General features: G+C 34.2%; 1 protein-coding gene across 1 annotated transcript; it reads right to left on the bottom strand.

Annotated features, from left to right (window-relative positions):
* Nucleotides 1-5,126: 5,126 nt before the first annotated feature.
* Nucleotides 5,127-20,465, bottom strand: LOC136837451 (WD repeat-containing protein 76-like). Its single transcript, XM_067102230.1, has 8 exons — nucleotides 20,291-20,465; nucleotides 17,777-17,989; nucleotides 17,124-17,329; nucleotides 16,130-16,260; nucleotides 15,316-15,442; nucleotides 14,308-14,447; nucleotides 13,190-13,362; nucleotides 5,127-5,303 (listed from the first exon to the last, which is right to left on the bottom strand). The coding sequence occupies exons 1-8, from the start codon at nucleotides 20,303-20,305 to the stop codon at nucleotides 5,127-5,129; spliced, it is 1,182 nt and encodes a 393-aa protein (XP_066958331.1). The 5' UTR covers nucleotides 20,306-20,465.
* Between the last annotated feature and the right edge of the window lie 3,498 nt (nucleotides 20,466-23,963).

The raw sequence follows: 23,963 nt of genomic DNA, 5'->3' as shown, positions 1-23,963 counted from the left end.
ACTCTCTCTAAATTTACTCGGCTCAAGAACAGCTTTAATGCCTATAAGTATGTACCAAATTTACCTCTGAATTTTCAATACACCTCACAACTTTTCCTCTCCACTTTATCTTTGACTATCATTTTTATCCTCCTCTATATTGTTACATCATCTCACTCATGCTGCAAATACACTTACAACAATTTTGGTTTTTATTAATTGCTCATTCATAATTAAACTTCTTACTGGTTTTAAACAATCTTCGTGTCCTCTATACCAGTAAACATCCCCTGCTAATACTTCGAACCTAATCTTCAACTTCACAAACCCATACGTACCAGTGTCTAACCATTCCATTTCCATTTGTTTCCAATTTACATTTTAGTTTGGCATTCATAACACCACCACTTACCTGTAATAAATTTGCAGCCACATTTCAACCTTTTCATTGTAACATTATTATTATTATTATTACTGAAAATTGGGGTAATACTAAGATTTTATTGTTCATTAATACTACAAAAAATAAACCCTACCTCATAGCCATCTCAGGATTGAGATGATAAAAACGGTATAAAGCCAATGGGCCAGCTTTAAACCAGTTTCAAATGTAAACTAACATTCTTGTGATTTTTATTTTTACATTTTATGATAATTAGAAGAATATTGAATTTATTCCACAGGCCAAGCGCTGGAACCTATAAGGTCATTCAACGCTGAAATGAAAATTAACGGGAAGGTGTGAAAGGTGCAACAAGAGGAAAACCTGACAGTTGCACTATGAATCAATTGTTAGAAGGTGGAAAGTAAGATGGAAGAAAGAGAATGTGAATGGAGGTACAGTAAAAGGAATGAAAGGGTTTGCAGCTAGGGGTCTTAGGGATGTTGCAAAACCCCTCAAGTAATGTAATGCCTACAGTGCACCACATGAGGTGCCCTGACGGCACTACCCACCTACAGGGTTTACATCGCTTACATGTCGAGTTAGTATGTGCACATAGTCAAGGGATGGAATTGAATGAAAGTGTTTCTTGAAAAATCTGTCTCCAACTGTTTTTGAATAACAAAGTGATTTAAATGCAGAAGTAGGTAAAAGATAAAGATGGTATAGTTGGTATGACAGAATTCCTAGAGTGGATGACAATGGACAGAATCTTGGTGAAATGTAACGGATCAAGTGGTTTGATGGTTGGAAAGACATGTTTTCAACAAATCCTTATGTATACGAATGCTTTTGAAAGAAAAATTTGTGAGGAAAAGTTTGTTAGATTATGCATTTGAACTGAACAGATGGAAGATAAAACTGACAGATTTAATGGTGAGAGGATGACATGGTTAGAGCTACGTCTGATCACTGTATGATTAAAGTGAAGGTGGACGTAATGTAACCGTTCAGGCGACCGTGGAAATAGACCAGGCTAGAAAAATATTTCTTTGATACTAGTCTAGTCACCATGGGAGCACTGGCACACCATGGGGGGTAACTCCTTTGAGGGCCCAGACAGCGACTACCAAAAATAGGTTTTCCTCACGTCAGAAACCTGTTTTTCCCAGCTCTCTAAACAAGTGACAAATACTGAGTATCGATGGCTTGACATGTGAGAGCGTAACTCAACCAAGTTTATTAGCCACAAAAAATGCTGCTGACACACAAGTCTATGCTACTAACCCTAATAAGAATCAATTAACTCTGATGCAACATTTTTAACGTACAGAATTTAACTTTTTCCACAGATCCCTCTGTTTAATTCATTCAGTGATAAAAATCAGATGATATATTTCTAGCAAACAAAATTTACCTTTTGAGTTAACCTGCTTGTTTAAACTATTTAAAAAAAATTACCAAGATGTAACGGATCTGACTTAAAGAATCTGGCTCATATCACTTAGTAAACTGAAAGCTTTAAGGTTTCTGACTGATGTAAAAGAATGACAAAATCTTACCAGATGAGAAAGAGGTCTTCCACATTCACATGGTTAAGAAAAACTGGCCCTAATCAATTGAAATGTTGGTAATTAATGAAAATATCTTTTTAAAAATAAACATTTTACTGTAACATATTTTACAGAAAGGTTAACAGAATTGTTATAAAATTTCTTTGTAGTTAGTATTCATTTAAAATGTTTGACAGTAAATTTCTAAAAAGTTAACATATAATATTAATTAAATAACTAAGTACTTCTTTACCTCTTTAGAATTAATCAATGATGAGTACTGAATGTACTATATCAGCTAGTAAAAAAAGTTACATTACAGAATGGCACAAATTTTTAAAGTTTCTTAAATTTACACATACAAATTCTTTGTCACTAAGTTGTCTCCATCTATGTACTCACTCTGGTGACAAATATAATTCAGAACTTTTTGCAAAATGTTTGTTTCTTTAGGCTATATTGCAGTACCTATACAGCTCAAAATAACAGAGAAAAATGTTCTTCACAGACAAGTTATAACCTTCATAGTTTCAGTGACATCAGTAAAAATTGATATTTTCTACTATTTCTCAAAAATTTTTATGTAATACCTCCTTTACTTTCTTTTGACTGTAAGAACTGTTTGGCAGCTTTATTTTTTCTTCATTTACAGAATGCAGAAACAGCTATAAACTACTGAGAAGAAATACTGTAATGATTTATATCAGACTTCCTCATCTATTATTTCTTTCACTCGCCTTATAGAAATAAGCCAATACAGTACTGTACTTTGTTTTAACACAAGCATCACCACATTGAACATATACTTATGTAAAAAATATTTAGGTAGAACTTCAAAACTATATCATCTATAAACTACTAAAAACTCTGTAGTAATTTTTCTCACACCCAGACAATGGGTTTATTTTGCACAACCCAACTACATATCATTCTTCAAATGCGTTTAATGACATTTAAAACACTGAAAACATACCACATTACTTAAGTCTAATTTATATCTAACTCATATTGATATTCTTAAGATTTGTTCAAGTAGAAAAACTTCCATACTCTTTTTACAAAGTTGAACAAGGTTATGGCTCTTGGGTAATGGTATACCCTTTGAGATTCCAATGACATTCAATGCCGGTGCAAATTGTTGCTCACTCGAGATTGGGCCAGCATGGTAAATGATGTCATCCTGGAGAGATTAATTACCATAAATATTTTGACCAGTGTGGGTTAAACCTAAGATGACTTCTGGAAACTGGATGATTTCATTGCCTCTTAGGAAAATTAAGTAATCAACAAGAATTGGTCAAGGCCAAGTGCTGGGACCCTATAAGGCTCCTGTTCCAGGCTGTTTGAACCACCTTTACCATTAAACTAGTTCTAAACAAAATAAAAAATGACAAAATTTTTCAGAACTGTATACATATTTCCTTTCATGAATATGTATACATATTACATAATTACTAGCATACACAGCAATAATACATATCATGTGAAGGGATATTTTCCATGTTCTCACTGTATCAAGAATCTATACATCTTTTGTTTCTAAATTTATAAGAAAAGCATATATTTCTGTTCTCAGTGGCTTTTTGGTCATCATTTGTATGGTATGAAGGTCTGAAAGAATACTACATCTACCCAGGTCTCAGATAGGGATCCCTGGGGGAAGGATGGTGGTTAAGGGCCTTCTCCTCAAGCTCTGACTATGCTTAGCAAATTATCCATTTTTTATTGTGTTCCTATTTCATTATAAATATTATGCAACTCTTCATTTACATTTACTCATTAAAACTGTGATGTCAAAGCAGTAAACTATGAGTCAAACAAACAACTGCAATTTACAAATTACTCTACAAATGGATCGAACATTTGTTACTCTTAATGATTAATTACAGTTTTTTTAAGTTCTCGACTTTTCTATAAAAATGTTCCTAAACCAATCTTTTTGTGAAAAGATTACTAAATATATCCTAGCCAGATCATTTCAAATATGTTTATAGATATGCAAGTTTGTATGTTCTTAAATACATTATCTACATTGTGCATGTATGGTTTAGAATTAGAGTATATAACATTGTGAGTGAGTGCATTCTCATCTGTTCTTATCAATTCATGGTTTTTTTTTTACTACTGGTAATTTTTAATGATAAAGTGATGACCCTATTTTGGTTCACAATTGGGCAGACGTGGTGTTCTTTCAACCTTGGAATACCTAATTTTGTTGATTTACATTTTTAAATGACGTTACCTCAAGCTAGATTATCTACTGAAAATGGAGACCAAATCCAACTTCACTTTGCAAAAATAATTATACAATAAGTAATAAGAGAAAATTATCTCTGTACTCATAACCGGTAAGGCAGAAGCAACCATGTTTTATGGCAAACAAGTTTAGGAACCACCCAACCCAAGGAATCCCAAAGGGTTAAACAACCAAGATTCAAATTTTGTATTCTAACTCCAGACTTTGCCATCCTAACTCAGCAGGGTTCTCTGGCTATTTCAATATATACATTGGGTGGACTGCAAATAAAAAAAACCTTATTTATACAGCATTATGTTTTGTGTACCTATCTTCCCTGGTTGGTGGACATGGCCTCAGGATTCACAATTGTTAGAAATACAATCATATCCAAGTCTGGCCAAACAACCACAGTGCCAGCAGTGCTGGATCTGCAAAATCAATGACAAACCTCTCTGGAGCCTTCAGGTCACTCTCTTCCACTCTGAATGGGTCAGAATGAATATTCCTAATCTATTAATGTTCATGTCTGCCAAGGTCTTCTTGCCTTAACAGGAAGAAGGCTACTTCACAGCCTGAAACATAGAAGAGCATGCCATTTTTTCCTGGCCCAGAGAGTTGCACAGGTCATGCACAGCAATCCAGGCAATATGTTACATTGCCAGCTGAGTCTTTAACCTGACAGCTGTTAAAATAAAACTGAAAATAATTGATACTCTGATAGCTCCCAGTCAGTCTTTAACATTTCAATATAAGCGTGATGGTCTTGGCTCCATGTTCTGTCTAAATTACTGGAGAAGATATGCTGTAAGTGTCAGCAAATAATCAACCAAAAATACTTAGTCCCTTAGTTGTAGCCTCATGTAGTGCTGATGCAATCTGGGTTCGTAACCATGACAACAAATTTAACATATACAGAGTACTGACAACCGGAACAAAATAACAGTCTGTCTTGTTGGCTTGTAATGATCTGAGATTAAGTGGATACAATCTGTCTTCTTGTCTCTGACTTGAAGACAAAAGCTTTCGGCCTGTTGGAATTTGCTCTCTGCTTTTTGGGCAGTGTTGGATGTACAGCAGTTATACAAGATGTGATGATGTGTTCTCCCATTAATTCATGCTGCAGTCTTCCTTCTACATCAAACACCTCAATCTGTAATAAAAACACAAAACAAAAGATCATACCACACAAATATCCTTCTTTTAAGCCTTCAAAAATAATTCTAGCGTCACTGAATATAACCATAGTTACTTCAAAGTACATTTGGTCTACATGGATTTTCATTACAGATATGTTTAGCCTACCACCCTCACTAATTTAAAGTAATTTTATTTTCCCGTGCTAGGAATTCCTGCAGATCTTTTATTCTAACCTCATTTTTTAAAACAAACAATTAATGAAATCTTAAAATCCTCCCAGAAGTTTTTTGACTGTTCTACAGGGCACCAAATGCTGTGTAGAGTCAGGCCTCTTCTTCTTTATCGGCTCATCTTTGCTGTGCATTGTTTGCCAAAAGTCTCTGAAAACTTCTGAACCCTTTTTATCTCACGGCCTCTATCCAAGTGTATCTGTAGAAGTTCTTCTTGGCAATGTCTTTGTGTCAATGGAATACAGTCCTGGCATCTCTTCCAAAAAGGACTTCCCAAGTGTTGCAAACCCTCTCAATGACAGCCTTTGACTCGACTCCAGAATGTCTTCCTACGCATAAGGTGTTTGTAAATGGGTGTGTTGTCTGCTCATTAGACCATTACTTTGAACCTCATGTTTTACTGCAGACACCAAGATGGATGATCTTCCCTTCCCTTCGCCTTTTAATCATTACCAGTGGTCATTCCTCATTTATCCTCAAGATGCCTCGTCCATCAGGTTTTATCAAGATGCATTGGTCTGCTCATGAGGTTGGTCATAAAGCCATTGCTGAGAACAGTTTGGAGTCTGCACCTTTTTTGATATGCCAAAAGTAGAGCCTTCAACTCTTTTCTTATGTGTGAACTCAAATAGCATGTCCCTGGGTGAAGAGGCATGTGAGACACTTTCTTGTTAGACTTATTCTGTCCCTAACTGTTCTAATGGATCCATTAAAACTTTGGGTGGCTTTGGTATTGCAAGTGTTTGACACCCCACTAAACTGCAACTTTTCATGTTTGATATATTCCTGGTTACCTATTGAGTCTAACCTTGGGGTGACAGACAAGTCAAGTGGAGCACACTTCAGTCACACTAGGTTGACCTCAATATCTTTCCTGTCAATGTTCTCCTTTTAGTGCTGAACTATATGCACTACATGCTAGTTCCATGGAAAAATTACTTATGTTTTTGCAGATGGGTTGATTTCTGGAATGTATTTTGCTGCAGTTCGATAACAAAACAACCCCTTTTACAGCTGCCATCCAAAATAAAAACAACCCTTGGGATCCACATATTTAAAGATTGTTTAATTTTAACCTGTGCAGAGACCTCCAGGTTGTAAGAATCAGGGAGCCATACTGATGATCCGTTTTCAACCAGGTAAATCTTCCTGGTTTTGTCAACCAGCGTCCCAGTGCTTAGTTATCATGGTGGATCTTTTCTCTGTCTTTGAAAAGTCTATGAATTTTACTCCCTCTTAATGAAATTATCGAGACAGTTGAACTGCATGAAACAGCTGTGCAATGGCCTAAATCTTTTATGGTCTGAAACATCGTAACTGTTAACTTGATTCTTCTTTATAACCATCCTTTACAAACTGGACAAAGGGGCACAGAATTTTGTCACTAAACCTTCAAATACAGTTTACTGTCTCTTCAAACCATACATGATGATCAATCATAGACTTTCTAAAAATGTTTGCTGACATGGACAAACAAGTAACCTGGAGACTATCCACAATAATTAGCAAAATACTTTTCAATTTCTTTTTTTTTTTTTAAGTAATACATCTCCATTTTTGCAGTACAGCAATTAATTTTGATTATAAGTGATGTTAAGTGACCTACATTATGACTCCACCTAATTTCAATTCTGCAGTATCTGTTTACAATGCTGAAAGAGAGAGAGAGAGAGAGAAATGTGACTAGAGATCATCTCAGACAAGGTTAGAGGCAACAAGTTGTCTATGAGACATGAATAAAAATAAAACATGATGAATTACAGTATAATGCTACCTTGGTCTTTCTCAAGGCTCGAGGGAGGAAAAGGAATATTTTCTAGGATAATAATCATAGGGCACATAGACTGACCATTTAAAATTAGAAACTCACATGAGAGTATCCCCACCAGTCCATCTCCACTAGTTGATGCTAAGTGATCCTGCACATTCATCAAGAGTTTCTGTCAAGGTATGAAGTACTAGCCTGTCTTAGATCAGATGTTGTAATTTCTCATTAACAATGCAAAATACATTGTCATATGATAAGTTTTCAACATTTCCCTTTTGCTGGTCTGGTGAATTGGATTGTCAACTTGTTTTAAATCAGTTTAATGTATTCCATCAAAAACATTCACATGAATATTACTGCATTTTTTATATAGTGGCCTCTATGCCATCACTTTACTGTCCAGATGCTGGATTAATCTTGCATCCATACACTATTTTGGAAAAAAAAAAAAAGACATTTGGAATTGCTTCAGATAATTAAAGAATTAATTTAATACATAAAAATTCAGTTTTTGTCCCTTCTGAAACACAACCATACAGTACACTGTTGCTTGAAGTTTGCTATGTGGATTCAAACACAACCGCCATGATTTCAAATAATTGAAAATTTCATCCAACTGCAATAAGACACAAAAACACATTCACTAACATTCCAACTAGGTTCGGTCTCCAAACCTGAAACCACCTTTCCATGTATTACTTCAGAAATGGGTTGGTTTTTCTTTTGTTTTCTCAAATCCCACAACCTTACAAAGCTGAAAAAATATTCTTAATAAATTCCTTTTTCAAATATATCTGTTCCCTATACAGTGTGTAGAGTTAAGTCGTCCTAATATACAAATATCCTAAAATTTTTAGGTGCCAAACTCTCAATATAAGAGGTCTGTACAGTATGTAGTAAGAACTACTGCAAATTGTACTTAAAAACCCTAAATGAATGAGATTACTGGAAAAATGTGGTTTTCTTCATTCATTCACTGATTTAGTGAATGAAAAATTAAAGATTACACTGTACTTGATTAGTGTTGAACAGACGAAGTATTTACATTATAATTATTGTTCAGTGTCTTTTCAAGCCATATAGGTGTAAACAATTGCCTTTACCTAGTGAAGGCGTAGAAAGTAATGATTCTGAGCTGGATGGACAGTAACAACTTTTACAGACTTATCATGGACATAAATACTCTTCGAAGTTCCTGGCACATCTGTCGATACTAAAAACAAGATGAATTTGTACATTAAAAATTTTGAATCAAGCGGAAATGAAATGACTTTTATTCTGAAATTGTGCAAATTTAATTTCAAAACAGTAACGATTCTGAGCAATATGCAATTATCTACTGCACTATGCAAATTCATTGTCTCTTTATAATATCAGCAAATTGTTTCATTTTTCTGTGCATGCCATAGGTCCATAGAATTGCCATATCTCCAGGCTTGCAGTAGCTATCCAAATAATTAAAACAAGTTAAAAAAATATATATATATTTTCACATATTTAACTCGTAAATACTAAAGCAAATTAGCTTAAAATGTCTCTGAAGTAGTCATTTTGAGTGCCACTCTGAGAAACTAATTCCCTATTTAATCGCTGGATAAAATTCTATACACTATAATCACACATTGTTTATCGAAAAGGAAAACTTTCCTTGAAATACAACTGGTTTCTAACTGTAGTAATGTTACCTACAATTTCTGTATTTTCACAAACTGTACATACATCTCAATTTAGATTTCTTTGAAGATGCATTTGTCAAAGGATGACAGGAAATCAGGAATCGACGATATTGGTGAAAACATAGTCCAGTTTGGTTGAAATCCTACAACCCAGAATATCCGAGTTTGACTCAAATCTGGAGTGAAGTTTCAAGGATTGACCATCCCTGACCCAACATCCTCTGAAAAGACACAATTGCTTTAAAAAATATAAATTATATGAAAAATATAATGACTTAACAATACAATATATAAATGTTATTAAAATGGATTTATATTTGTAAAAAATTGACTTAAAGCCTTTTTCCTCCCTGTATAAAAATGCACAGTTCAAAACCAGCAATTGTAGAGTTACCCTCAAAACTTGTCTATGTAAAGATCTTTACATGATTAATCTTTACAAGCCTGTATTTTATATACATACAATAAAGGAAAAAATTTATATAAATAATGACAAATCTATATATATATAATATAATTTTTGTCTTCAGGTAAATGATTTTGTATACATACATACATATATTATATTTTTTCTCATATATATCTATTTCAGTAATAGTTCAGATCTTACACGATTAAGTTGCATGAATTCACACACACACACTTTTCACTGGAACCTAACTAATTGACTCGCAATTTTTATCTGAGACATGCCAAAATTCTCCGAAACCCTGCAAAAGTGGGTGTTTAATTTTTAAGTAATTTATAAATTTTTCATGCTTTTATCTGTGTAAATCTGTATGGAAAAAGCATTCATTCTTTTATGTGTCAAATCTGTATGAAAATGCATTTATTATTTTATTTGTAAAAATCTGTATGAAAAAATGCACATTCAGTCATGTACTTTTAAGATGTGGTACCCATTTGCAAAATCTCTATGAAAACCCCTACATTTCATGCTTGTTTCATGTGTAAAATCTCTATGTACAAAATGCATTTCATGCTTTTTAACTGTAAAATCTATATGGAAAATTTATTATTTTATTTTTGTACATGCATAAATATGATGCAAAGTCAATTTGCACATTCACTAGTGTACTTTTGCATGACCTGATACCCATTTGCAAAGTTACTGCTCGTTTTCAAGATGATACCCTACAGAAAATGCTTATTTTAATGTTTAAAGTACATTTGTATAAGTTTTCATTCTTTGAAAATTACTTTGTAAAATCGGAGAAAATTTATAGTGCAATTTCTGTACATAAATATCATTCACAAGTTCTATGTCCATTTGCAAGTCTTTGCAGAAAGTGTGTTTAATGACAGAGATAGGTTGTTAAGTTTGCGCTCATTTGATAAAATGAATTCGTTAATGTAATATCATAAATGTAACTAAAAAGTTGTATAAGTGTCATTCTGGCAGAAAATTTCTGTTCACCTCGGAGGAAAAGTACTGTAAATCTGTATGTGCATGTAATTATCAGCACGTTCACTTGGTGACTTTAACAAGATGTGATACCCTTCAGTTACAACATTTTTCAAATTTGATACCCTGTAGAAAGTTTGTAAAATTTCCAAGTTTTTTGTTTTTTAGGTGTAAAATCTCTCTGGAAGAATTTGTATCTCTCTCTCTCTCTCTCTCTCTCTCTCTCTCTACTCTCTACTTTATTACAGTATCTCTCTCTCATTCGTAGTTAGCGCTCAAACATATTTTACAACATTATTTTCTCTGTACGTCATTACCTGTACAGTATATAATTTTAAGTTGATTGAATTTTACCTGTACTCTACTACCTTCTGAACATTATGTACATGTTTTCAAATATTTTTATGGATTGTACTTTTGTTGACTGACACATGACATTTTGACTAGTGATGCATTGCCTAGTGACAAAGCGGCATCCCATAAATTAGGGGTAACATTGGTATCACGTCGCACCTACCAATAAATGCGCTATTATGAAACTGTGCAGTACTCAATTTTTATATCAACCATTTTGTATTTCCTTTTAGGGTAATAAGCTAATTTTAAATAAATTTACTAATTTAGTTCATTTAAAAGTTATTAATACTTTAGAACATGATTAGAGTCATATTTAGTACTAAAACTCTGAAATAAACATTTATTAGCATTTTAAAGATAATGCCAAACTACATGAAAAATTCACCTTGCACGAGGGCTCAGACCTAACCCTAACGTGAATTTGGTATGACTATATATATACATATATATATATATATATATATATATATATATATATATATATATATATATACCTATATATATATATATATATATATATATATATATATAATATATATATATATATATATGTTAAAACCCTGTCCTCAACTGTATTAGAACTCCAACTGTGCAGTTTCCAACACGAAATGTGTTGGAAGTAAATTTTCTTGTCGGAGCTCCAAACAACAAACTGGAATCATTAATGAAATCATATGATGCTTTGAAAAAGAGTTTGAAGACTACGCTGCAGCTGGTTGCTTGCATTGTTGGTGGCGTTCTTCCCATACTTATTTAAAAGCATTTAAATCCCACACATGCTGCTGCTGCTGTTGAAAAACAAGCCAGATTATCACATTAAATTAATAATACAGTATTTATAAGCCGAATTACTGTATGTCTGTTATCATAAAATTAAGACAAATTTTCTAAATTACGTCGGAGCTCGGCAGCTTGTGGCAGATATAAACAAACCACAGCGCCGCCCAGGTGATGTATCGCGGTACTAATTACATAAACATTCAGTATTTATGGTACCATAAATACTGAATGTTTATGTAATTATTACCGCGATACACCACCGAAAGCGGCAGCTGTGGTTCTTTAATACCATAAATACTGAATGTTTATGTAATTGATACGCGATACACCACCAAGCGGCGCTGTAGTTTGTTTATATCTGCCACAGCTGCCGAGTTCCGGCAATAATTTAGGAAATTTTTTCTTGAATTTTATGATAACAGACATACAGTAATTACGACATAAATACTGTATTATTAATTCAATGTATTAATCTGGCTTGTTTTCAATGTTATCATTTTCAACAACAGTTTTCATGTGTATCCGTTTGCAGTACATTCTGGTAGTGCCTATGGGCTACCTAGCCTAGCCTATGGCGCTCGGTCTATCATCGTTAATACGTGCATTGGTCGCTAGGTAATTTTTTTATACAGTATGCATTTAAAAATGTAAAAAGTGCTTCTGATACGGTAAGTTATTCAAATCTGAACTTATTTTTAATTGTAATTTGTGTGAGTTTTTGTACAAAAGGCAAGGTTGGGGTAATGACTGGTGGTCAGGAATGAATTAATCCATTCTCAGTTTTCTTATGGGAGAAATTAACTCCAGAGAATTTGACAAAACCTAATCTCGACACTTCTTCTGGAATCAATTAGCGTGGGGACAGGGTTCTAAGTATATAGGTTCTAATGTATATATATATATATATATATATATATATATATATATATATATATATATATATATATATATATATATATATATATATATATATATATATATATATATATATATATATATATATATATATATATACACTGTATACATACACATACATACATACATATATATATATATATATATATATATATATATATATATATATATATATATATATATATATATATATATACATACATATATATATATATATATATATATATATATATATATATATATATATATATATATATATATATATATATATATATATATATATATATATATATATATATATATATATATATATATATATATATATATATATATATATATATATATATATATATATATATGGAGATGGAAAAAAAAATTCTGATTTTGCAAACCAATGATTTCCACTTTCAAACCAATGATTTCCACTAAGATTTCTTTTTTATGTCTGAGGGTTTAACATGGGCCATGTACCATATTAATTTTGTGTCTTTTTAAATTGAAAGGGACAAAAAAATAAGATACCACAATGGTTTTTGTGGGCTAAAATTGTTGTAATGTATATGTACCTTTCCCTACTATAAATATTATCAAAATATCCTCTTAACAAGGATTTTCATGGGCTAAACTGGAAGCCCCTTATGCTGAAATACTAATAAATATTCAATGCATAAAACACAGCACCAAAAGTGCCCTTTTAAAATATAAGATATTTTAACTACGCACAGTAAAATGGGGTCAGCTTTCAACATTCAACCCTACTACACTCACCTCCTCCACTATTCCTGAAGACAAATCAGTTCTTCGAAGACTTCCATCATAGCTTGTAGTGTAAACATGCTCTGGTTTTGAATTTTGTATAGTTAAGCAATTGATTGGTCTACTGTGTATGTTGAAATAGTAAGCTCCATCTGTACTATCTTTCCTTTCAACATCCCACACACCTGTTGTAAGAAAACCATATACACAGTATAGTGTAGTTAATGGACTGTCTATACTGCAAACTGAGATATGTTAAGATACTTCCTCAAATTGACTTGGATGTGACAGCCAAGAACAAGTACAACTGGCTGGTGCTTGAGTGAGGGCAATAAGAGATAATCGTAAGTAATGAATAATTCTCTGCTTGCCCTTTTTCTTGACTCTGTTAGGAGCATTTTATGTGATTACTGTACTATTTACCTTTGTGTATCCTTATCACTGTTGGGAATCCATGAAAATTCCCTTTAGAACTACTAATTTCTGCCAAACATAGTGTGGGATTTTCATGTGAAAGTACACAATTATTTGACAACTCTGTTCTGTAAATTGCACCATTAAGTGTAAAGGGTTTAGCTACTAGATACCTGTGTCAGTAAAACCTTACTATAGGACAGACTATGAAACTTGTGTTTTCTTAGTCAATCAATGGTGCAATTTTTTGGCTATCAAGTGGAGTAAAACAAAATAAAAGGAAAAATTTGTTTCTGAAGTACAAAAATGCAGTGTACACTGATGGTTTGGTAATCTGCATCCCCCTTTATTGCTGCATGAACACATCTAACTTGATACTACTGATTCCAAAATTTGACAAATACTGAGTGTTAATTTTTGTTAAGGTCCAACACCAAGATGAAAAGCGTAAAAAGAAAGCCTTTGTGTCAAGTGTTCCAGTCAAAAGGATACCGTAAGATTATGGCTTTAAAATATATGAAAAAAAAAAAAAGGAAAATTGGGATGTCCCTACGTACTCTTTTAAAGTACATGTACCTAGTCATCAAAAGATGGCAAAATACATACAGTTACCCATAACAGAACTATTCTGTAACTAACAAATCTGATAAACACATAACTTGTCAGCATGCAAAGTTAATTCCCAATTATTTTCAAACAGAAATAAAAAATCTTACCAAGTTCTCCCCACTTAGCACCAATAAGGAGAAGGGTCTTGTGTTCTGATGGATGCATCTGGATGGAAAATGTACGTTGTGGCGTAACTTTAGCTACATGGCTCTCATCAATCTTCATTCCCTTCAGGATCTTCATTACACTGTAAACATCATTATGAAAATAAATTCATGTATACAAAGATAATATTTCCTAACACAGAATAAACATCATTATGAAAATAAATTCATGTATACAAAGATAATATTTCCTAACACAGAACAAATTATATTTGTATCCCTGTCAACAATATTCTGATTATCAGTACTTGAAACATCATTACAAAATATTTCATATTACATATGGGAAAACAAATCTGTAATCAAGTATTTAGTATATTAAAAAATGTAAAAATTATATAATAATATAAATACATACAGTACATATAAAATGCTATTTATCATGGGATATTTTGCAAAACCTTAAGTCAAACACTACAACATTAAAATTGATTTAAGATGTATCCTGACCATTATAGCGTTTCAGTAATTGTTCTAGTAAATTATTGTATAATCTATTAATAGAGTAATTCTGCACCTTAAGTCTCAGAATTCTATATAAAAATCCCAATATTTCACACACACAGCTACATATATAATGTGTATATGACAAGGGTGTGATACAAGATTATGATCTGCTTATGTGCACCCTAACATATGAAGTACCAGCAGGGAATCCTGCTTTCAGTGTTCCTTGCATGACACACTGTGGACAACACTAAAGGTTTCTTGAAATGTCCTTTCCGCATCAGTTGCATTGTTTTCTGCCTGTACTTTACATCCGTTCCCTTTTGTCTATTTCCACACATCAGTCCAACTTCCAAATTCCCTTACTCATAATACTACTGTATTTTAAAGATGATGATAATTACTTGTCATCTGGGCTTACTTAAATGAAACTTCCATATCCATTAAGTGAATGCAATGTATCTTCTTATCCCTCTAACACAATGAACACTTTTGCATACTAACCTTGTCAAACTGCCAGACCATACAGAGCTTTTCCCTGCACTTTGAGATATCTTTGATATGTCACTCACAGTCATTTCACATTCCTCTTTATGACTCTTTTCATAATAATCTATCAATGGAGCTGGGCCTGTGTAATATGAAAGAAATGTTTAATATTACTTTTGAGCAGAAAAAATTATGCTTTGACAACCTCAACGGATTTTCCTGAACCTCTTCCTTTGCAAGAATGAAGTTAAAATTAAATGATACATCAGAGACTGCATAAAAAGACATTAGTATTTTCAATATACATACAAACAATTATCACATATGTGCACATAAGCTAATACACTTTTTACTCTCTGCTGAATTGAACCAACAACTCTTGACTTTGTAACTTTGTGACACATGTGAATAAGAAAATACTGTCATAACTTTCAGAGCATTATCAGGAATTTAATTTCATTTAGAATGAAAATGGCACCACAAACAATGACTATGCCATTTTCACAGCTTATTAAAGTAAAATCTGTGCATATAAATGTTACTGATTAAAATCTATCTTTCAATATATAAGACCATCAATTCACATGTACCTCATTCTGCAGTCAGCAGTTCCCCAGAAACAAAAGAAGGTGATAATAGTAGCAGTAAAGTAATTTCCTGTGATGTTCAGACTTACTACAAAAAGTTCTGGGTCAGGAGACCAGCAGTTTTACTATGTAAACAGACAGCAACTGATAAAACTACAGGATTAGGCACATGTAACCAGATAAGAATTAGATTAAATGCATGAGAATAAAAAAATCAAATCAAGAATCCATATCCATCATACCTGGAGAAGGTCGCGGTCTGTCTTCCACATATTGAGACGCTGCTTTGGCCACTTCATTATCTGAAGGCAAGACCAAATTGGCTCCATCTGGAGTCATGTTTCGTTGCCTCAGACTTCTGCGGATTTCTTGCCTTTTAAAATAAGAAAAAAAATAGAAGTTTAGGAAATACTATTCTCAACATATATAACGTATACAATACAAGCACACCTGGTAATATACCCCATTCATTCTCTGTGACAAAATTTCCCTTTGAAAACACAACACTGTGCTTGGAATGATGACTAATATAAACAGTACATCTTGTTGATGCTTGACCATGATACACGAAAATGTATCTAATGGAATACATTAGCTACAACACAAACCTTTTGTACTTTTTCACAGCTCGAATAGCTTATGAGAAACACTAGAGCTAATGATTCCATGCCTGAGGTGTATCTGCAACAGGACCCAGCTACAATCAGGCTGGCCTCTTAAGTGTAAAGATTCATTTAATCTCTCTTCCCCTCTCTTACATTATTTCTATAAGGATGTTTTCTGCCATCCTTTTCTGATCATTTGAAGCACATTTTATTTCTTATTTGAATTTCCTCACCTATTTTTTTCCTTTACCCTCCTAGCAGAAGAACATTAATGCCTCATAAGCATGTGGTTTTCAAATGTGATCAGTGACATTATAGAAAGTTTCTGCTCATACTGAATTATTTAATTTATTTAGGCAAATACTGTAAAAGTGAATAATAAAAAAAAAATTACTTTACACAGGAAATTACTGTAAAAGTCCAAAAAAGCTACAAAAAATCTTCAACAGCCATTTCTTACTTTTAAGGGCATAATATTCCAGTTTTCTTAATACTGAACCTAATGCTGAATACATTAAGTAGAAAGGCACAATACTGAACTATGGATATGAAAACTGATTATGCATACAATCTAGAGATAAAACCTAAGGCAATGAGCCTGTATCTCATGAGTACTGTGAGAACAACTTACGGCTCTGGAGGAGTTTTTCGTTCTCTTGCAATTCCTCTGTACTCCTTTTTGACGGCCTTTGGAGTCTTAGGACTAAGTTCCAAAAGGTTTTCCTTTGCAGCAAATATATCTAAAGAATTCATGAACTGTGCTCTGGCTTCTAGATTCTTCTGTATCTGAAGTTCATATTCTGAGAGGCCTCCATAAGATGGAGAAAAGTCCTCTTTCTGTGGATAAAACAATAATACTGTATAGCAAAAAAAGGGTAAGAAATAATATGTTTCCTCCATGTGAATCTCTACAATATAAGTAACACTACAGAGTAGCATACAAGAATAAGTTGAAACCAATACTGAATAAGAAATAATATATTCTGGAACAGTTCATTTATCTAAAACTTTTATGTACATCTTGGGCTAGCATGTGAAAACTTTAAAGAATTCCCCATTTTCAATACATCTAGTATAAAAAAAAAAAAAAAAATGAAAAAATTCAGGTTGTAAAAACTAATTTCTAGTTAAGATCAACATAAAACCAAGTCCACGTGGTGAGTACTTTCATCCTGCCTAGGATTTAAGGCTGAGACAAATTCTGAAACCCTTTAAACTTACTGCATGATCGGGCACATGTAACCTGACAGGTTAGAAAACCAACTTATGTAGTGCTGTACTAACCTCATCTTCTATTTCCTGTTTCACTTTAATTTTGGATTCATCAGATGATTCTGTCTTTATTTCACGATTTTCTTGGTTTCTCTGCTTAGCTTGCCTGCCCTGTCTGACACTTCGCTTAGGTGTTTCAAGTTTTTGCCGTCCGTTCATCTCAATCTTTTGTCTCTTACTGGATGGCTCGAGCTCACTCTCTGAGTCAGAAGACAGCATTGCGTTCTGAAATATGATCAAGCCACAATTACGTTCAGGAATTCAACTTGTTAATTTTTTTTTATTTAATATCATAAAGATATACCTATAAATTCTTAGGCATGTTTGTACACATTACTTGTAAGAAAAGTATAACTGGATTGTAGTCACTACTCAGTAAATATAAGACCTGTAAATGTACTGAAGATTTGACAATTAACATGAAGTGGGCCCAGGTTATGATTCTTCAAATTTATGACTCTTCAAATACCTCTGTATAGGCATAATGGTGCATATGACAAATTAATTTGTAAGTCCCACAGGGCTACTTCAGTGGAGTGGAACCAGATAACAAACCTAGAGTAAGTCAATCCATAAGTACAATGCCCCACCTCCTAAATGCTATGCTTTTGAATCTCAAGTCACTCTACAGGCTTGCAACTGTTCATTTAAGGCTCCCACGGAAAGAAATGTTGTGCATATTGTTGTTCCTACACACACAAATATATGTATGTATAGTAGGCAATATAACTATGTCACTGGAACTAAGTAAGAGCCCAGCGTCAGGTATTACCTTGGAAATTGACTTTTTCTATAGTATTTTGGTTGCTTATCAAGAATTTACCGTTATGTTTTGTCAGTCAACCTGTAATTAACCTCAGAACTAATTGTTATTGTATGCTGGCCATCCTGGAATGCTATCATGAATGCACAGTGTTATTGGGGAACTTTTGGTAAAAAGTGGTTTCCTTCACCTGGGGTGCTGGGAGCAGAGCCCTGCTAAGTAACACGGCCTACTGGGTTAGGTTAGGTTAGGGTACATTAGGTTAGTATGGTTCCTTTTATAATAGATTTATTTCCTTAGTCAATCCCTTCTTGAAAATATGTCTCCCTAATGACTTTCACATTCATGGACCCGTTCGATACAGTCCGTGCAGAGCTGTTACTTAGAAACATCTTCTGGGAAGCTACTTTGACAGGTTAGGGTGGGGGGTCCTGGGAGGGTAAAAGCCTTCTAGCCAGGTGAGGACCCAGCAACCTAGATCAGGATTACACTAAATAATGGTTAGATTAGGCTGCATCACCATGCTTTATGACGTAAGCCACTCTACATCGGGTTAAGGAGGAGGGATGGGGGAAGATCCAGAACTCCAGTCTAGTAAGGGCTGTGCACCCTACATTAGGTTAGATTAGACTGCCTTCCTAACCTATGACCATCACCCATGCCCATGTATGTGTTTTTTAGAAACAATGATATGATTAATTGGTAGAGCTAAGTATTAGCTCTGTGTCGGGTATTACCTTGGAATTTGACTTTTTCTCCAGTATCTTGTTTACTTATCAAGAATTTACTGTCATTTTTTGTCGGTTGACTGTAATTAACCTCAAAACTGATTATATTTTTTTATATTGTGCATGCGCTGTGTTATAGGGGAACTTTGGGTAAAAAGTGGAGTTCCCTTCACCAGGGTTTCTGGGTGGCCGAACCCGCGGCTAAGTAACATGGCCTGTTAGGTTAGGTAGGGTACGTTAGGTTAGTATGGTTACTTTTATAATAGATTTGCTTAGCCAATCCCTTCTGGAACATATGGCCTCCTGATGACTTTTGTATTCACGGAACTGTTACATACAGTCCGTGTGGAGCCACTGCTTAGAAATACCGAGGGAGATTCCAGCTCTCCAGTCTAGTAAGTTTAGTATACTGGGCATCCTACAATAGGTTATATTAGACTGCCTCCCTAACCTAATCTATGACCGTCAACTATGACCATGTGTTAGTTTTTTCTGGACAATGATATGATTCACGAATTTCCTGCCTTACTAAGTTACACGGCACTTAGCTTTGGATTACGCCCCACCCATACCGCGGTTTAGCAATGGGATCCCCCAGGGGCTACCTGCTGGATTAAGGGGAAGGGAAAACGCACAACAGTGCCTAAGCCTTGACATACTATCACCCCCATTTCCCATGTCTCCTACTAATGTCGGATATTTAATAATAATTTATCAAGGTGTTTCCCTCAAAATATGAATGATAAAATCATAAGCAATACATAATGGCATTTGGTATACGCTACAGCGTCAGCCAACATTCGCAACCTATTTGACTCCAAGATATCAAAGGCAGTTTCAAGGCATTTGACATAACGTCATCGTTACTTACCCTCTTTACCAATTTCCCTCAAAATATGAATGATAAAATCAAATGCAATAAATAACGGCATGTCGTATACGCAAGTACAACGTCAGCCAAGATTCGCAACCTATTTGACTACAAGATATCTAAGGCAGTTTCAAACCATTTGACATAATGTCATCGTTACTTACCCTCTTTACCTTCATGGCGTCAACCGCTTGTTTCTTCAACAATATAAAAAAGCTACGTATCACTTTTGGTCTTGGGTTATATGCTCGTAATCTTCCTTGTTTAGCAGCGGAATCCTGTTTCGTAATGTTACCCAATGGCGCGAAGGTTCCAGGTTCTACGTAACACCCTTACTGGCCTTACATAAGGACAATGTGAGCATTACAGGTCTTGCCTTTGTAACGGCGCCTCTAAAACCTTTCTTTTTAACCTATATTTCCCTCAGTAGCGAGTAACCTTCAAAGGGAAATGCAAGGGTGAAGTTTTCGCCCTCCTTAAAGAAGAGGATAATACAGGATATTTCTTCTCATGCGAAAAATGAGAGAAATTAACGTATGTTAAAAGGGAGATGCTGAAGAGTCTGAGCAGAGGCTAGTGAGCTGGGAACTACCTAAGGTAGACCATGAATATGATGGCTCTTCTTACACTTTTCGACAATTTCTTATCCAAGTGTCCCAAGGAACACCCAGTAGACCAACCTGACCGAATGAGGTGAGAGGATCTCATAGAGACTATGGACTAAGTGGACCTAATGAACCAAATAGATCAACTATACCCAGTGGTTCAAGTGAATAAAATATAACAAATGTACATAGTGTGCCAAATGCACCCAGTTGGCGTATATGTACCTGAGTGCAATATGTATTGATATGTACCTGAGTGCAATATGTATTGAACTGACAAAATATAACACATGAAAATCACAGATTTTGGGTTTTAGACTGATGAAATACACAGTACAATTTCCATAAACTGTTTCCACTACAACATATCCACATGCAAATCGTATTCTCGAATAAAAGAAATAAAAAAACTTATAATTTTGAAACTCGGATGATTGATACTAATTTTGGAGCCATTTCAACAGTGCATTTAGAGTCAATTCAGTTCATTTGTTATAGCTTCCTCGATACACTTCCACACAAATAGCAGTCCCTTGATTTGCTGGCGGTTCTCAGCACTTAGGCATTAAGCAATGACCAACCTACATTAATTGAAAGTGTGAATGGTTAAAAAAAATTTTTTTTTGCTCCTTTAATGCATTTTTCTCGACACTGAAAGCTTTAATTGTGATTATTATACTCTTAAAGAAACAAAGAGGATATTAATACCTAAAATTCAGAAGCCAATATTATTAGTGAAAATACAACCCAAAGAATTTGACGCCACATATGAGGTTAAGGTTTATCACTTGCTACTGAGAGTTAAAAAATAGCGAGAGTTTCAGTCTGTGCTTGGCTGGATTGAGACAACACGGGAGGATGGCTGTGCTAAGTGATTTCAACGTGAAGGTAGGGGAAAGAAAACGACATAAGAAGAGATGGAATTGCTGAACCGAAAGATCGCTATCATTCATAGATCTTAGTGATTCTTTGAAAGAGTTGTACGGATATTTACAGAGGGTGCAGAAAATGGGTGAAAGAAGGTGAAAAGGATGTTTATAAATACAACTTGCAGGGAGGTCATATTTTAGGTCATATTTTAGGTAGCTGAAAAAGTACTTCAAAACAATCCAATAATAATAATAATGTATATTTTAAGAAGATATTCTGCCGCATTTCATTAATGTATACATACACACACTCATATTATATATATATATATATATATATTATATATATATATATATATATATATATATATATATATATATATATATATATATATATATATACACACACACAGAACAATCCTTAGACAATAAGAATGTCAGATTCAAGCTAAGGCTTATATATAAGTACTTAAAACCGAAGATCGCTGACAGAATTCTCATGTCTGAAAGTATTCAGATGTCCCCACCATCGAGTTCATACTTTCATACTTTTATTCTCCATCTTTCCAGATTCTCAAGTTTCATCTACACACATTTCCAGAGTCTCAAGTTTCATCTACACAAATTTCCGGATTCTCAAGTTTAATCTACAGAAATTTCCAGATTCTCCAGTTTCATCTACAGAAATTGCCAGCCTCAAGTTTCATCTACAGAAATTTTCAGATTCTCAAGCTTCATCTACAGAAATTTCCAGATTCTCATGTTTCATCTACGGAAGTTTCCAGATTCCCAAGTTTCATCTACACAAATTTCCAGATTCTCAAGTTTCGTCTACAGAAATTTCCAGATTCTCCAGTTTCATCTACAGAAATTTCCAGATTCTCAAGTTTCATCTACAGAAATTTTCAGATTCTCAAGCTTCATCTACAGAAATTTCCAGATTCTCATGTTTCATCTACGGAAGTTTCCAGATTCCTAAGTTTCATCTACACAAATTTCCAGATTCTCAAGTTTCATGTACAGAAATATCCAGATTCTCAAGTTACATCTACAGAAATTTCCAGATTCTCAAGTTTCATCTACAGAAACTGTCGAATCTCAGGACGGTTCCTGGGCTCGTCCTGGAAACAAACGTAGATCACAAATCGCATTAGAAGACCAGGACATTCGCTATCAGTATAAGGCTTCCTAGAATCATGGAAAGCTTCCAGAATTGTATTACTGATGGGACTTGCAGCGATTTAAACTTCTATGGGAACGGGGGAAAGATTCCAGAAGAGGACATTGCATTAAGACTTGTTTCTTTCTCATGTGAGGAAAATTTTAAATGTTAATAAGGGTTACTTGGCTTTAAAACCTTCTCGCTGATCTAGGAAGCGTAACAATTATGCTTACTTTGAGCCAAATGTCAGTTGGATTTCCATTTAACTCGTTATTGACACTGCAGCGTTAATTAACCTTTATTTAAGATTTAATTAGATAATATCATAAGGTCATCTCCCTTTTTATCTCTTTTTAATGAGACTGTGCCATTAATTGCACACACACACACGCACACACACACACACACACGCTATACTCGAATTATCATAAATCACGAATGTCAAGGTCGTATACAGTATATATAATGCATGCGCGAACCATACTTGAATAAGCTGTGTGTACCTCTGTGAGTGTTTGTATATGTATGTGTATCTGTGTGTGCGTGAGAGAGAGAGAGAGAGAGAAAGAGAGAGAGAGTTTTACATACACGTAGCATATGCGAAAGAACACAAGTATATTTAGTTAAGCTCTGTGTGTGTGACAGAGAGAGAGAGAGAGAGAGAGAGAGAGAGAGAGAGAGAGAGAGAGAGAGAGAGAGAGAGGTAAACAAGTTTAATAAGAAATATTCTCCAGTGGTCGATGAAATTCCGTCTGAAATGTTGTATGTAACTTTGCTACCACTAATTCCCCCCCCCCCTTTTTAGTACCCCAGGGCATTTCGAAATTGCTACCATCCTGACGCTGCGAAGAAAAAGCAAAGAAATTAATGTAAGCAAAGATGTGGCTGTGTTTGTGTGCTGTTAATGGCTTCACGTGTTTGTTTTCGTGTCTGTCATGTGCCGAGATCCTGGAACACAAAGGCAATTACTGTCCGAGTGAGAATAATCTAGTTTCTGATTAACATAAATGATGCACCTTATGTCTGTGCGTTTCAATTATCCTTGCTCTCTCTCTCTCTCGTTCGTTTGGAAAATGATGTTATTCATCACGCACATTCGTCGTCATTATCACAATCGTCGTCTCCCACGTCAAGTGACGCAAAGGGCTTCTGGCTGATTCCTTATAGTAATGGAATATAAAATGTAGGCCAAAGGCCAAGC

This window comes from Macrobrachium rosenbergii, chromosome 59, assembly GCF_040412425.1.
Source record: "Macrobrachium rosenbergii isolate ZJJX-2024 chromosome 59, ASM4041242v1, whole genome shotgun sequence".
Taxonomy (NCBI): Eukaryota; Metazoa; Arthropoda; class Malacostraca; order Decapoda; family Palaemonidae; genus Macrobrachium; species Macrobrachium rosenbergii.
Note: the sequence above shows the minus strand (reverse complement) of the source record. Positions and strands in the feature narration are given on the sequence as shown.